The 15,446-nt window shown below is 40.6% G+C and overlaps 1 protein-coding gene across 4 annotated transcripts in view; it reads left to right on the top strand.

The window, feature by feature from the left end:
• LOC109875210 (activated CDC42 kinase 1) overlaps positions 1 to 15,446 on the top strand; it is a 131,876-nt gene that overhangs the window by 50,118 nt on the left and 66,312 nt on the right. For 2 of the 4 annotated variants that reach the window (XM_020467456.2, XM_031810221.1), the window contains exons 1-2: positions 1,469 to 2,550; positions 14,490 to 14,667. In XM_020467456.2, coding sequence (XP_020323045.1) covers positions 2,488 to 2,550; positions 14,490 to 14,667 — 241 coding nt within the window. In that variant the 5' untranslated portion in view covers positions 1,469 to 2,487. Of the gene's footprint in view, positions 1 to 1,468; positions 2,551 to 14,489; positions 14,668 to 15,446 lie in introns of those variants that run through there. The other 2 variants (XM_031810222.1, XM_031810220.1) reach the window with 1 other exon arrangement.

Genomic DNA, 15,446 nt, shown 5'->3' on the forward strand with positions numbered 1-15,446 from the left:
CGTACCACTTACCTTAAAATCCCCATACCATTGAATTACTTTACTTTATAATGGTTTGGCACACCTGGGACCATGAAGTGACAAAAACCTCCGGGGACCATGACACAACGTCTTAAAAACGTCTTTGGGGACGTTTTTACACAAGGTCCTGATCACTTTAGGGGACCATTTCGTGACATTCCTGGGACGTCCTAACAACAAATGTTTGTTTGCAGAGACATTCCCTTGGGACCATCATGCAACATCCTAATGACTATTAAAATGAAAGTTCTGAGAACGTCCTACAATGGTCCGGACATAGTCCTCAGTGACGTTCTGGTAACTTAAAGGGCACTACTTACAGGGCACTAGACACTCCGACCAAACAGGGACCTGTATTGAACATCCTCTTATGGTCCTGAGGTTAACTTTGTGTTATACTGTTCCTAGAGTGGGATAACGTCTCGCTGAAACCTTTAAAGGGACCTAATGGGAACGTCATCCAATGTCCTTAGGACATCCGGTTTGCTGGGAACCCAGTTTTAGACTGAACTGAAACTTACCAGAGAGAGGGAGGCAATGCAAGAGTCATATCTTTGCCCTAAATCTGTCCGTGTTAAGCAGAGCCTTAATTATTAAGCTGGTGAGATTTTTTTGTATGGGGGTAATGAATGTCGAATTTAGTCAAGATTAACACAAATTACTATATGTGAGGCTTATTTGATCTAATATAAGTTGTGTAATACCTAGGTTGTGTACTAATATCTGCGTGAGGCATGTGACATACTGGCAACTTTTTAAAAAACGAAACACTATCCCTGTTGTAATTCATGAAGGGCTATGCATATCACGTCGATGAATTTAAAATGCCTTCGCCATATAATTCCTTATCAAATATTCAACTCCCCCTCATCTTTATATCAGAGTTGTGCCTGTTGTTCACATTCGTATCTATCCCCTCATTGTGAGAGGGGGGTGTTGACATGAGTCTGGTTCCATCTCCACTCTGTAAGGCAATGTGGTCTTACAGAAAGGCCTTTTGAATATATTTGTGATCATTAATTAATCATTTATCATTTGCTAATCCCATGACTGAAATGTGTGTCTTCAAATTGAGGATTGTTATTATACATTTTTCTTGACAACCCGATGTTTGCTAAGTAAGAATGGAAGTGAAATAGTACCCCCCCCCCTTTACCCCCCAATGGATGCAGATGCAAAGTGTTCCTCAAATGTGTGACAGTTAGTAGGCATGCCATTAAAGAAAGAGTGATTTTAGTTTTTACATTATTGGTTCAAGTTATTACACTATTATTTTTTTTTACCACTTTATAATGTAACAATCAGTGCATAATGTAATATAATTACAATCAGGACATAATGTAATTATGCACAAAAACGTTACTGCATTGTGTTCAGCATCTTTATAACTTTATTAGCTTTATTACATTATATATATACACAAAAGTTATTACATATATGGCAGTTATTACATTATCAGTTGTGACAGGGTTTACAGTGTGTAGAGGGTGAGGGAAAGGGAGATAAAGGGGAGGGCAGGGGAGGTAGCGAGACAGGGGTTAGAGGAAAAGGGAGATGGGCAGAGATTGAAAGGGAAAGAGAGCAAGGGAAGGAGAGAATAGCAGGGAGAGCGGGAATACCAGGAATTACCAAACTGTCAGCACCAGCCATCCAGCAAGAGAAAGAGTAGAGAGTGAGGAGAGAGCCAGAGCGACACAGAAGGAACAGCTCATCCTTCCACTGCACACACACACTAACGTGCATACATACACACAAACACATTAATGTGCTCCACAAACAAATAAATACACAAACTCACTCACTTAAACTACTTACCACACATACACACACCGTGAGTCAAATGCTCCGCTGCTCCCCACTTTCCTTTTCTCTCTTCTGCAGCTGGCTGCTCTGAGTGAACTGAGACCAGGTCGCTACTATTTTTAGCCCCACGATGGAGGGGATGGATAAACTAATGGGTGGAGAAGAGGGGGGGGGGTAGAAGAGAGGGACTTGTTTTTTTAGAAGTTTTGCTATAGAGACCTTGCTGCTTTGCATGGGAGACTGTCAGAGTACTCTTACAAACTCGACGTAAGCTGACATACCTTGGCTACTGGACAGTATTGAGATAGATCTCAGCCAACCTCTGAATGCTGCCAGACAAACTAACAGTCCCTCAAAGCGCTTTCCTCTGGATTTATCCCTCTGATTCGACCATTGTGTAGGTTTCTTTTGATTTTTTTTCCTGTGTTGTGTCGAGGAACTAAAGGAGCTTATGTGGATTGCCCCGCGATGGAATGTAGCCTGGCTACAAAAGCTCACAAAGTTTACCTTTTCCTTTCCCGGGATTGGGATTCGGATCGGTGGACGCACAATGTTCCCCCTCCGGTGGTAGACCTGGGACTCCCGCTGCTCTGATACTGTCAGGCCACAGGAGAAAGGCGCCTCTGAGGATTTAAAAACAGACATTCATACACAGAATTCGGGATGCGGCGTTTCGACAAGCTCAAAAAGTCGTTCCCTTTCCTGGCACACTTCCATGTGTACGGAGTAAGTCTACTTTTTTCCTCTCATTGGCAAGTTGTTTTGATATTGGTGTTATGGTAATGACATTAATGGGTATAATCGTGGCTGGTCTGGTAATAGAATTGTGAGTGTATCCAAGGCATTTCTACCAAGGTGGAGGAAGTTGGGTGAAGATAAGGTTCCTCAAATGAAAGATTTTTGGGTCACCTATGCTTGTATGGGTCTATCCTATGTAAAAGTGTACGCACCTGACACAAACACATGCGTTCAGTGACATGTCTCAACATTGATATATGCAGTGGTAGGCTGAACCTGTCCACATCCAATGTATTTTGATATGTAAGATTAATTAACATTACTAAGCCTGGTTTCAGTGGCAATCATGTTTTAGTTAGAAACCAGACAATTCTTGGTTTCCTCCTGGAATTACTAGAGCTGTGTTTGAAAACCCATACTAACATACTCTATACTACAAACTTAATGAGTATATACCACATACTATATACTATTAGTTAATTTTAGTATATTGTAAGCAAACGGTATCCTTTCAGTTGTGTGTACTATGGCTTTGCATGTCTACAGGAAGTTGATGCTGTTGCTATGCAACCTCTTGCTAGCGTGAAGCATAGCAAATTACTAACTAGACTTTGGGTGTGTTTGTCAATTCAATAAAGAGTGTCATAGTGCGCTCTGGGCGTTCGTAAATTCAGGGCGTTGTCAGATTGTCCGTTCAAAAATTCGGAGCATTTTGCTCTCAGAGCATTCAGAGCGCACAATGGACGCTCTGACCAAGGAGTAGGAGGGTTGATCCGAGCGTTCTGACTGGCAGTCAAGCACCCAAGCTAACTTGCTAGCTACTTTCAGACACAAATGAGAGAACATCTCACTCTGACCATTTTACTCACCCTAAGAGCTAGTTAGACTGTTTTTGTTATCCAGAGGGTATGGTTATTAACTGTTGTGTTTGTCAATAATTTAAATGTAAAAAAAATTGCAGACGTTTACTGACACCGGCCACATTCAATGGGTGTTGAGCATTCGTAAATTCATCAGTTATTCTGCACTCTGCCTCTGGCAGTCAGACGAGAGTGCTTTGAAATCGGAGTAGAGAGCCAGAGCGAATTTACGAACGGGCCCGAACGACTAGACCACTTAGCTAAGCTATGAATGACGTGAATAATCTAGTCAATAAACATTGGGTAGTTAGCATATAGTAAATATACTTTATGGTAGTTAGGTAGTTAGCATAAAGTAAATATACTGGCAAGTTCAATGTACTAGTAACCAACTAACAACGTTACTGTAAGTAGGTGGCTAGCATACCCGGTACATACTGCTGCTGTAATGATATGCTGTGCGGTTCGTAAGGATAGCGTAGCTAACAAATTGTCAGCCGACGTGTAATTTACTTTATTACTTTATTCCATTGCTCAACATTTTCTTAACATTTGTCATAATTAGTTAAAGCAAAGAATTTGTATCCCTTCTCGTCAGACTTCGGCTGCATATTTTCCACCATTTTCGTAAAATCTGAAAACGTTGTGAAGCCAGAATTGCATTATGTGCCCTAAAAGCACGGAAATAGTGTCCACTGCGTGTATACTTCGTATTTAGATGAATTTAGTACTACATCCGGGAACTTTTGGCATACTAACTATATCCATACTATGAGCAATAAGCATACTATATACTTAATTTATGTCACAAATAGTACGGTTAGTGTGGTTATTACACTATTCGTACACAGCTTAGATCTTTTGAACGTAGGCAAATCTCACTGTAGTTATAGTGTACGGTTAATGTTGGCAGGGCTGGACAATATGGCCTTAAAATAATTTTTACTTATGGGCAATTTCACAATATACAAAAGTATACAAAACATTAAGGACACCTGCTCTTTCCATGACAAATACTGATCAGGTGAATCCAGGTAATCCAGCTATGATCCCTTATGGATGGCACTTGTTAAATCCACTTCAATCAGTGTAGTTGAAGGGGAGGTGACTGCCTCTAATGACTCCCCATCCCGCATGAGGGAGCATAATCATCACCTGACACTAATTAGCATAACGCAACGGACATAAATATTCCTATTCATGAAAATCACAAATAAAATATATTGAGACACAGCTTAGCCGTTTGTTAATCACCCTGTCATCTCATGTTTTCAAAATATGCTTTACAGCCAATGCTAGACAAGCATTTGTGTATGTTTATCGATAGCCTAGCATAGCATTTGTCCAGTTAGCAGCAGGTAACTTGGTCACGGAAATCAGAAAAGCAATCAAATGAAATCGTTTACCTTTGAGCTTCGGATGTTTTCACTCATGAGACTCCCAGTTAGATAGCAAATGTTCCTTTTTTTACAAAAATATTATTTTTGTAGGCGAAATAGCTCCGTTTGTTCTTCATGTTTGGCTGAGAAATCGCCCGGAAATTGCAGTCACGAAAATGGCGAAAAATATTCCAAATTAGCTCCAGAATATCGACAGAAACATGGCAAACGTTGTTTATAATCAATCCTCAAGGTGTTTTTCAAATATCTATTCGATAATATATCCATTGAGACAATTAGTTTTTCAGTAGGACCGATTGGAGTAATGGCTACCTCCTGTATTTTACGCGAGAATCTCTCTGGGAGCATCAGGTGACAACTTGCGCAATGGACCCGCTTACGGGTATTCTTCAACATAAATGCGTAAAACTACATCACAATGCTGTAGACACCTTCGGGAATACGGAGAAAGAGTAATCTTTTTGATAGCCCATTCACTGCTCAATAGGGACGCAAAGGAACGCAGCGCTTTCAAAACATGAGGCACTTCCGGATTGGATTTTTCTCAGGCTTTCGCCTGCAACATCAGTTATGTTATACTCACAGACAATATTTTTACAGTTTTGGAAACTTTAGTGTTTTCTATCCTAAGCTGTCAATTATATGCATATTCTAGCATCTTGTCCTGACAAAATATCCTGTTTACTACGGGAATGTTTTTTTTCCAAAAATGAAAAAACTGCCCCCTAGTCACAACAGGTTAAATATTGTTTGTCTTGCCCATTCAAACTTTGAATGGCACATAAACAATCCATGTCCCAGTTGTAACAAGGCTTAAAAATCCTTCTTTAATAAGAGTCTTTGTAACTGGGTATGGTAGTAGGTCCCAGGTGCACCGGTTTGTGTCAAGAATTGCACTGCTGCTGGATTTTTCCACACTCAAGTTTCCCTTGTGTATCAAGAATGAAGGACATACCGCCAACTTGACACAACTGTGGAAAGTATTGGAGTCAACATGGGCCAGCATCCCTGTGGAACGCTTTTGACACCTTGTTATGTCCATGCCCCAACGAATTGAGGCTGTTCTGAGGGCAAAAGGGAGTGGTGCAAATCAATATTAGGAAGGTGTTCCTAATGTTTGGTATACTCAGTGTATATCTCGATTAAACACAAAAAGAAACAAATGTTTCTCTAAATAGGCTTTGTTGTATTTTTGCAATCACTGATCTGGGTTTCGAATTATAGAAAATTAACACAGGTCTCATAAACATTATAGAAAATTAACACAGGTCTCATAAACAATCTCTCAAACCCAAGCCCACGTGCTAGTGAGTAGCCAGCTAATCTTTTTATATTTAAAATCCAGCCGTCTATTTGCTAGCTAACAAGGTAGAACAGTTTAATTGTTACAATGTTCCCTCATTTTTTACGGCAGTAAGTAACATTTCAGGTCTGCTTAGTGCAAACTTGAAAGTTCTGTGAACACTGAGCTGTACTCACTTTAAGTTACGATTTCAGACAGTGGTAACGTAGGCTACTGTGGCTCTTTGATCACAATGTAGGCTTACCAGAGTGCCCTAACATCAAAAACAATGGAGAAAATGCATCCCATAACATTTTAACATGGAAATAGCTGTTCTATTGTTCAGCCTACAGTAACAGCCAAAGTGTGGTGTTCAATGTAGGCCTACATTCCATGAGACCTTTGGAAAAAAAACATGCAAATATGACATTCTTATTTATCCACCTGTCCTTCAGGCAATGAGGTGAATGGAAATGTTGTTGTGTTGTTTGATGCAAGAAACAAATTATGCTACCTATTGGCTACTTAGCTTATTCAAGCCTGTCTCAAAATAGGTTTCAAGGATGTCTGGAAATGTACACGTTTTGTGCTCTCATAGGAAGCAATCACTCCCCCCTTCCCACTCCCCCAAAGTAAACGGCCTATTTCTTAGGACCAGATGCTAGAATATGCATATAATTGACAGATTAGGATAGAAAACACTCAAGTTGCCAAAACTGTCAAAATATTGTCTGTGAGTATAACAGAACTGATATTGCAGGCAAAACCCTGAGAAAAATCAAACCAGGAAGTGGCTTCTATTTTGAAAACTCCATGTTCCATAGCCTCCCATTGCTCCATTTAAAGGGACATCAACCAGATTCCTTTTGACCTCCAAGGTGTCAACAGTCTTCAGACATAGTTTCAGGCTTTTATTTTGAAAAATGAGCCAGAACGATAACATCGCGTCAAGTGGTCACATGACTTTTGCTCGCGCAACAGAATTTGGATAGCTATTGCTTTTCCCTCTCCTACTGTGAAAGACATTTGAGGTTGATATATTATCGATTATATATTTTAAAAACAACCTGAGGATTGATTATAAAAAACCTTTGACATGTTTCGGTGGACATTATGGATATTATTTGGAATTTCCGTCTGCGTTGTCGTGACCGCTCTTTCCTGTGGATTTCTGAACATAACGCGACAAACAAATGGAGGTATTTGGATATAAAAATAATCTTTATGGAACAAACTGAACATTTGTTGTGTAACTGGGAGTCTCGTGAGTGAAAACATCCGAAGCTCATCAAGGGTAAACGATTATTTTGATTGCTTTTCTGATTTCGTGACCTAGGTACTTAATGCTTGGTGTACATAATGTTTTGTTATGCTATCGATAAACTTACACAAACGCTTGGATTGCTTTCGCTGTAAAGCATAATTTCAAAATCTGAGATGACAGGTAGATTAACAAAAGGCAAGCTGTGTTATTGCAATATTGCACTTGTGATTTAATGAATATGAATATTTTTTTGTAATATTATTTGACTGTGGCGCTATGCTATTCAGCGGTTGCTGATGACAATTATCCCACTTAAGGGGATGGGTAGCGTCAATAAGTTAACTAACTAGAAAGTTGAGTGAAGTTCAATCTGATATTTCTTCTGCGTGGCAGTACCGGGGAGCTATGTACCCTCGGGAACATTGGTTATGAACACACCCTTCTGTCCGTCTTCAACTGTTTGAACAGCATGCTTGTCCACTTTGTGAAAATGTTGAAATCAAGTGGCCTACCTTATTTCGCGGAATGAGAACGAGTTGCAAATTCCTTATATAATATTTTTTTATGCTCATTGCACTTTTTATAAAACACAGACTACAGCTAGTATAAGTCTGGCTAAAATGCTGCTAGCAGTACGTGGTACCGGAATGTTGCTCACAACAGAAACTGAGCATTAATTTTCCAGAATCAATCAACCCATTTTAGTAGGGTTTGCTCTTCACACAATTTGAGCAGTTAAAACCTTTCTAACGATACCCTTTTTAACTTCTCCTCTGTTACCATAAAATAATGTCTCAATGTGTTTCGGTATATGACGGATTCTGTTGGATCAAACCTCAAATGCAAATAACGAGTTGAAGCTGATTGTTGTCAGAAAGGAAGAAGTGATCTTTAATCTTTGTTGCTCTGAGTGGCAGGGGGAGGGGTTTGGTATCTGTGTCTGTGGGAAGATACACAGAAAAGGAGGAGTGAAGGAGACGACCAAAAAGTCAACATGAGAACAAGCGGACATAAGCTCATAACTAAAAATAAGAAAAAAACTTGATTCTTGCGATACAGGCATTTGGAATATTGCTCAAAATTAACTTGATATACTGCCCCGGGCCAAAATGTAAATGAGCTTGGATTGCATAAATCCCTGACCCAAAGATGGTTTATTGCCAATGAAAACTCAAGTAACTTCTGCAGCTGTGTATTTTTGAAGCAACAGAGACACTCTGAGACAGACAACAGGTCATGATGTTCATTGCTTCACTTTGCCAAATGTCAAAGCCCTTCCACATGACGGTCATTGTTTCACATTGCGAGGCCAATGCTACATGCCTTTACCCAGTTATGAACTGCAATGATGAGTCCCATTTGCCCGTTTAAAAAAACTTGCTTAATAATTTTCTCTGGCTTGACCAAACCTCATCACAACAGCTGTGCTTGCTCTTCTTGAGCTTAGGATGACATACTAACACAATCTACCCACTAAATGTATTCTACTAAACATACTAATGAATACACTATATATACAAAAGTATGTGGACACAATTCAAATGAGTTGATTCAGCTATTTCAGCCACACCCGTTGCTTCACCATCTGGCAGTCTGACGAACGAATCTGGGTTTGGTGGATGCCAGGAGAACGCTACCTGCCCGAATACATAGTGCAAACTGTAAAGGTTGGTAGAGGAGGAATAATGGTCTGGGGCTGTTTTTTATGGTTCAGTCTAGGCCCCTTAGTTCTAGTGAAGGAAATCTTAACACTAAGGCATACAATGACATTCTAGACGATTATGTGCTTCCAACTTTGTGGCAACAGTTTGGGGAAGGCCCTTTCCTGCTTCAGAATGACAATGTCCCCATGCACAAAGTGAGGTCCATACAGAAATGGTTTGTCAAAATCGGTGTGGAAAAACTTGACTGGCCTGCACAGAGCCCTGAAATCAACCCCATCGAACACCTTTGGGATTAATTGTAACTCCAACTGCGAGCCAGGCCTAATCACCCAACATCAGTGCCCAACCTCACCAATTCTCTTGTGGCTGAATGGAAGCAAGTCTCCGCAGCATTGTTCCAACATCTGGTAGAAAGCCTTCCCAAAAGAGTGGAAGCTGTTATAGCAGCAATGCCAATGATTTTGGAAAGAGGTGTTTTGAAGAGCAGGTGTCCACATACTTTTGGGTATGTAGTGTACAAGTCTAGACATCCTTAACAGTCTCCATGTCTCGATTAATTCTTGAGACGCTCTGACTTTAAGGCTGTTACAAGTGGTCGAAGTAGGCATCCACAGATCCAGTTGAGGAAAGCACTGCTTGCTTTTGCCTGGCTCTGTCTCTTTTTGTTGCCTGACTCATTTTGACTCAGGAACACTGAGACAAATTCCTCTGGGCTGACTTGTGGAGACTACAGGGAGGGTTTTTGCGCAGCATGTCTTTGAGAGCAGTCCAGGACCTTTTGCATTTCTTCATTCCGACTAGGGGAATGAGTTCTGGCCAGAAGCATTTTTCACCAGGGACTTCTTGTAGCTCTTCCAACTCCATTCCATTACTCCAAACCCTCCCTCCTTTCTCCCTCCACTTGGAGGTGAAAGTTAGTGAGCTCAATCCTCAAGGAAAAGACAGCATTCTGAAAACTTGTGGTGGATTTGTCTTTATACTGCACTTCATATCCAATTGTTTCAGACCAGAAGGTGCATATGAAAGAAAGGTGACAGAGACCTGACCAGTTTTTTTCATACCAGACACTGCAAGTCAAGGGAAGGAGACGAGCAGAGAAAGACACTTTAGACCATTGAGATGCAGCCTTTTCTGTTGGCCAGCATTCCCCACCGCCCCGTGACAAGTGACACCTAGCAGCGGAACACCTCATCCAGCTTCCGCCCCTCGTGCCTCCTAAGCGCCAAATCCGTGTACACAACGTCAATATTTCTCTTTCTACTGCCAACTGCCTTGCTCCAAAAAGGTCAGTGGAAACTTACTACCAGGGCACAAGACTGATACCATTTTAGTGGCATTTTGCGACCCTTTGACTTGACTGTGTGACTTGCGATTGCTGTGAGCTGCACATTCTACATAGTCACCTCACTCAAAGCGTCCTATTTTTAGGAGGCTAATGACATGATTTGGTCAAACAGTAAAGTGCATTATCCTCATGATTCCTGTAATGAAAGTGTCTGTCCTGAGTCAGATGCTGTGCCTGTTTCGCTGGGGCCTGCTGCTGTGATGAGCGAGCTGCTCTCACTGCCTCTTCCATTGCGCTCCAGGAGAAAAAGAAAAGTGTCCTGATTTGTATAACATTTCAAAATCCAATAGTGGGGAAACACAACTTGTTTAATATTTGTTCGTTTAATGAAGAGATGTTCCTGAGTGTGGATGTTTGTGTGTGCGTGCTGACAGCTTCGTTGAAGAGAGGAGGTTCTCAGCGCTCTGTAGGTATACCTTTGAGCTCTATAGCACCTATTTTACAACCAATCAATTTGATATGGCTTTGAGATACGGAGCATGCAAAATGCGTGTGTATGGGCCTCATTGAGTAGTATGCTACAACTGCAAAGTTTATTTTTAGAACATTACATTTACTGTTAGATTATTACATAGCTTATACCAGTGGGTATTACATTTAGTATGCAATCTAGCTAGTGTGTTTTGAGTTTCCGCTTACTCGGGTGGTGAATTAGCCCCAAATAAATTAGCCTATGATGAAGATCTAGGCAAATTAATCTTGATTGAACAAAAGTCTGTAGTCCTATTTTTAACAGTAAAATATAACAAAAGCCTAATTGCCAACCCAAAATTCATGACAATCACTGGATTAGGTTGCACATCAATATATCTCGAGTCATGCATTCTTGCTTGAACTTGTTAGATGAAACGTATTTATTAAATACCATCTCTGTAGTCTATTGCACTTTTTAAAGCACTGTGAATGACATAAAATGATTAGGCCTACTAATTCGTTCTATTCCCTGACGCCGTGAAAAAACTGAAAAGGTTAGTGGCACCAAGGGATTATGTTAGTCTGGAGCCCCAACAGTCTCCCCTCTTTCCTTTGACTCCTGCTTGTTCTCGTGTTGGACTGGACAGATGCTAAGATTGTTTAAACGTTTCAACCCCGACATTTAACCTCTTTAGGTATCAGCTCTGACAAGCCTGGCTGCCAGGCAAGGGATGTCGACTCATGTCTTAGGCACTGCCACGAGAGGTGACACTTTGGTTTCAACAGCTAAGCAGGGAAGTTTCAGCATCGTGACCAAAATGAAGATTTACAGAAGTTAATGCATGAATAAAGTACCTTGTAGAGCAATTCTCATCAATTTATTTTTCTGTTTTCCACAATACAGCTTAGCATAGTGGCTTTTATTCAAACACCTGACTTCAGCGAATGAATTATCTGAGGATAGCACCCCAGTAAACAAAGAGAGAAAAGCATATTTAAACCCTGCAGGCGCGACACAAAACGCAGAAATAAAAATATAATTCATGCTTTACCTTTGACGAGCTTCTTCTGTTGGCTCTCTAATATGTCCCATAAACATCACAAATGGTCCTTTTGTTGGATTAATTCCGTCTATTCCAAAATGTCCTTTTATTTGTCGCGTTTGATTCAGAAAATCTCCTGTACCAACTTGCGCAACGTGACTACAAAATATCTCAAAAGTTACCTGTAAGCATTGTCCAAACATTTCAAACTACTTTTGTAATAGGTATTTTTTTTACGTAAATAATCTGTAAAATTGAAGACGGCATATACTGTGTTCAATACCGGAGGAAAACCAAAGTGGAGCGTGCTTTCAGGTCACCCGCCTCTAACAAAGAGTACACTTGCCTCATTCTGAACAGTGTTACTTCATTTCTCAAAGGAAAAACCTCAACCAATTTCTAAAGACTGTTGACATCCAGTGGAAGCGATAGGACCTGCAGGAAAGTCGATTAGAATTCTGGATTCTCAATGAAACCCCATTGAAAAGAGTGACCTCAAAACAAAACAAAAAATCTGAATGGTTTCTCTTCGGGGTTTCACCTGCCAAATAAGTTCTGTCATACTCACAGACATGATTTAAACAATTTTAGAAATTTCAGAGTGTTTTCTATCCAAATCTACTAATATGCCTATCTTAGCTTCTGGGTCTGAGTAGCAGGCCATTTACTTTGGACATGCTTTTCATCCGGATGTGAAAATACTGCCCCCTGTCCCAAAGACTACTTTCTACTTGGGGGTTGTCGAAGTAGATAAAGCCCTGTTGTCAGACCACTAAGAGGTGTGAAATTCCAAAGTGCTGCTTGGAACATTGAGACAGGAATATTACTGCATGTGACCTTGAAGTGGATTCGTATCAGGATGCAAACATCTGCTGTAACCATTTTGAAACGCATTTTAATCAAACTAGGAGTAATGTCACTCATTTGAGTGATGTGTCTGTCTTACCTGTGTGTGTACATGGGTGCATAAGTGTGGATGTGCTATCAGGTGTATGAGTTGAGATTGTACTTTATTGTCTGCTTGAATGACTAATCGTAGACTCATTTGAACTATTTGGGTCTCCAACCCAAACCCATTAACAGTTGAACTGGGAAAGAGGAAGCCATGACCCCCTTTGCTCCTTAACCTATGACCCTGCCTTGGTCAATACCGGAATCCCATCAGTCACAAATGGCTGATTGAGTCCTCTGACCTAAATGACATACAACTTAAAAACCTGGGTGACATCATATAATTTTGCAATGTCTAACTTTTTTGGTTAGTTTTGGAGATCTTAACTGCAAAGCTAGGGAAGTTGGTTTCATGTATGCTCAATTTTATAGATCCGTTTCAGTACAACAGTTTTTGGGAAACCAATCAGATGCTACCAATGCGTGTGACATCAAGGAGTTGTCAACTTGTCATTGAGGAAACTTCCAGGCTTTTCACATAGCATTAGAAGTTTAAACAGCATAGCACAGGAGCTACTGTAGCATGATGTCGGTTTTTCTGCAGTAGACCACACACACACCACACTTATGAAGCACTCACTGAGGCACTTAAAGACTTCCTGACACTCAGGTGACCCCTTGCTTGTCTTCTTATGGGGTCAGGTCTAGATGGGATACAGCTTTTATCAAAAGCTGATTTAAAATGTAAAAAAATGTATTTATTTATTTTCTCAGTTTTAGCTAAGCCTAACCCTTTTCCTAACCTAATTCTCCTAACCTGCTGCGTGATCTTAAACCTGCTACGGAAAGTCCATTTTGACAAAAGTTGTATCCCTTCTAGACAAAACCCTCTTACGAAAGAGGAAACCCCGTATCTGAGGTACTAGTAATTGCTGCTCTTCAGCAGCCAATCACATAACTTCTCCCTCTCTCTTTTTCCCCCTCACTATCGTCTCTGTTTCCGAGCCTCTGTCTGTCAGTCCTTTTTTTCTCTCTCCCCCTCTTGATCTCTATCAGGACTAGATGGTGGATAATTGAAAGCACCTGATATCCGACAAACGAGTCAAATAGAGAGGAGAGCATCTGGACATGTTTGATAGAAGTCAAAACAACTCTTGGTATCCTGATAACATTTGTTTGTCCGTTTCAGTTGACCTCTTTCGCCACATAAACAACTCGGCACAGTAGACAATGTGTAGGCTATCAACCAAGAGCATGCAGCTCTATATACAGCTCTATATATTCTATGCATGGTATGTTTGAGAATGATGAAAAGGGCATCAATTGTTTGGATAGATTGGATATCTGGATAGATTGTCTGTTTGGATAGATTGACTGGGACTTTTGAGGGATGTAATGTAGGCAGGCCTACAGTACATCATGGTACAATCTGATGAGCGGTGCACAGTAGGGTACGTGAAGCCTGTTGTGTATCATCTGGACAGCAGATGCTCGTTTTCTTTTCCTGTGTCTATGTGTACTGATGTGTCTGTCTACCAATCCATGACAGTGCTAGTGTATTCTTGGGGGGGAGGGGACGGACGGATGACGACTGGTGAGGTAAATTGCTGTATCTATGTCTGACTGTGAAGAGGTTGTGTAAGTCTTCTAGTTTTGAGTGTTTGTTTTTTTGTACAGGTAATGTGTGCATGTGTGCGAGGAGGGCACATAATGGCTCAATGTTTAAACCCGGTTTCTCCTCCATTTTTCGTGTGTGTTATCCAGAAGCTAGGCAGTAATATGCAGTCGGAGGAGGGCACAGAATGGCTCCTGGAGCTGCTGATGGAGGTGCAGCTGCAGCAGTACTTCCTGCGTATCCGCGACGACCTCAACGTGACGCGACTCTCCCACTTCGACTACGTCAAGAACGAGGACCTGGAGAAGGTCGGCATGGGGCGACCCGGTGAGTTTTATAGTGGGGGTGGATTGTGTGTGCATTCATGCTGTGCATTAATGTAGTATTTGTTTGTGTATATAAGGTGAGGACTCAACCAAGTGTGTGTGTGTGTCCACATTTTTCTTTTAGATACCCCTACCCGAAGTGTAACAAAACACAACCATGTTTTTCCATATGTCTAAGGTCTCCTATATATTAAATGGATGTTGTTGTTTTTCAGAATTTTTTTACTGCCAAAGTTGTTACATATATATATATATTGTGACACACCCCCTTAACTCAAACAGCTCAGAATAATACCTGGCTGGAGGGGGAGTGGGCCACATAAGCTCACGTTACCTAATATCGCAAGCTCTGATATGGCAAAAATGTTTAGTACAAGTAGTCAATTGGCTGCTCTACATACAGAAATAAACAACATTACAGTATCTTAAATCTTTTTGGAAATATAAACCTGTAAACACACAGATACAATAAGCAGAAATATAAACTATGAATATTTATGGTGAATGTTAACTTCTCTTTTTGGTAGATGTTCAATTGAGCACTTTCCATGTCTATTTTGCTGTCATTCACTGCTGAATTGCATACAGTTGCAAATTTTTTAAATATTTTGTGGCTATTGTTATTGGTTCCAAGGTAACCAAGTGGGCTCAGACATCGAAATCCAGTTTTGGGGTCCAGGTTTCATTAAAGGGTTTTGTGTATTTAGCCCCTAATTACAGGGGCAATCACAAATATTTTACATTTTTTCTCAAATCCAATATGGTGTCCAAAGTCAAATA

Source organism: Oncorhynchus kisutch, linkage group LG30 (genome assembly GCF_002021735.2).
Source record: "Oncorhynchus kisutch isolate 150728-3 linkage group LG30, Okis_V2, whole genome shotgun sequence".
Classification (NCBI taxonomy): Eukaryota; Metazoa; Chordata; class Actinopteri; order Salmoniformes; family Salmonidae; genus Oncorhynchus; species Oncorhynchus kisutch.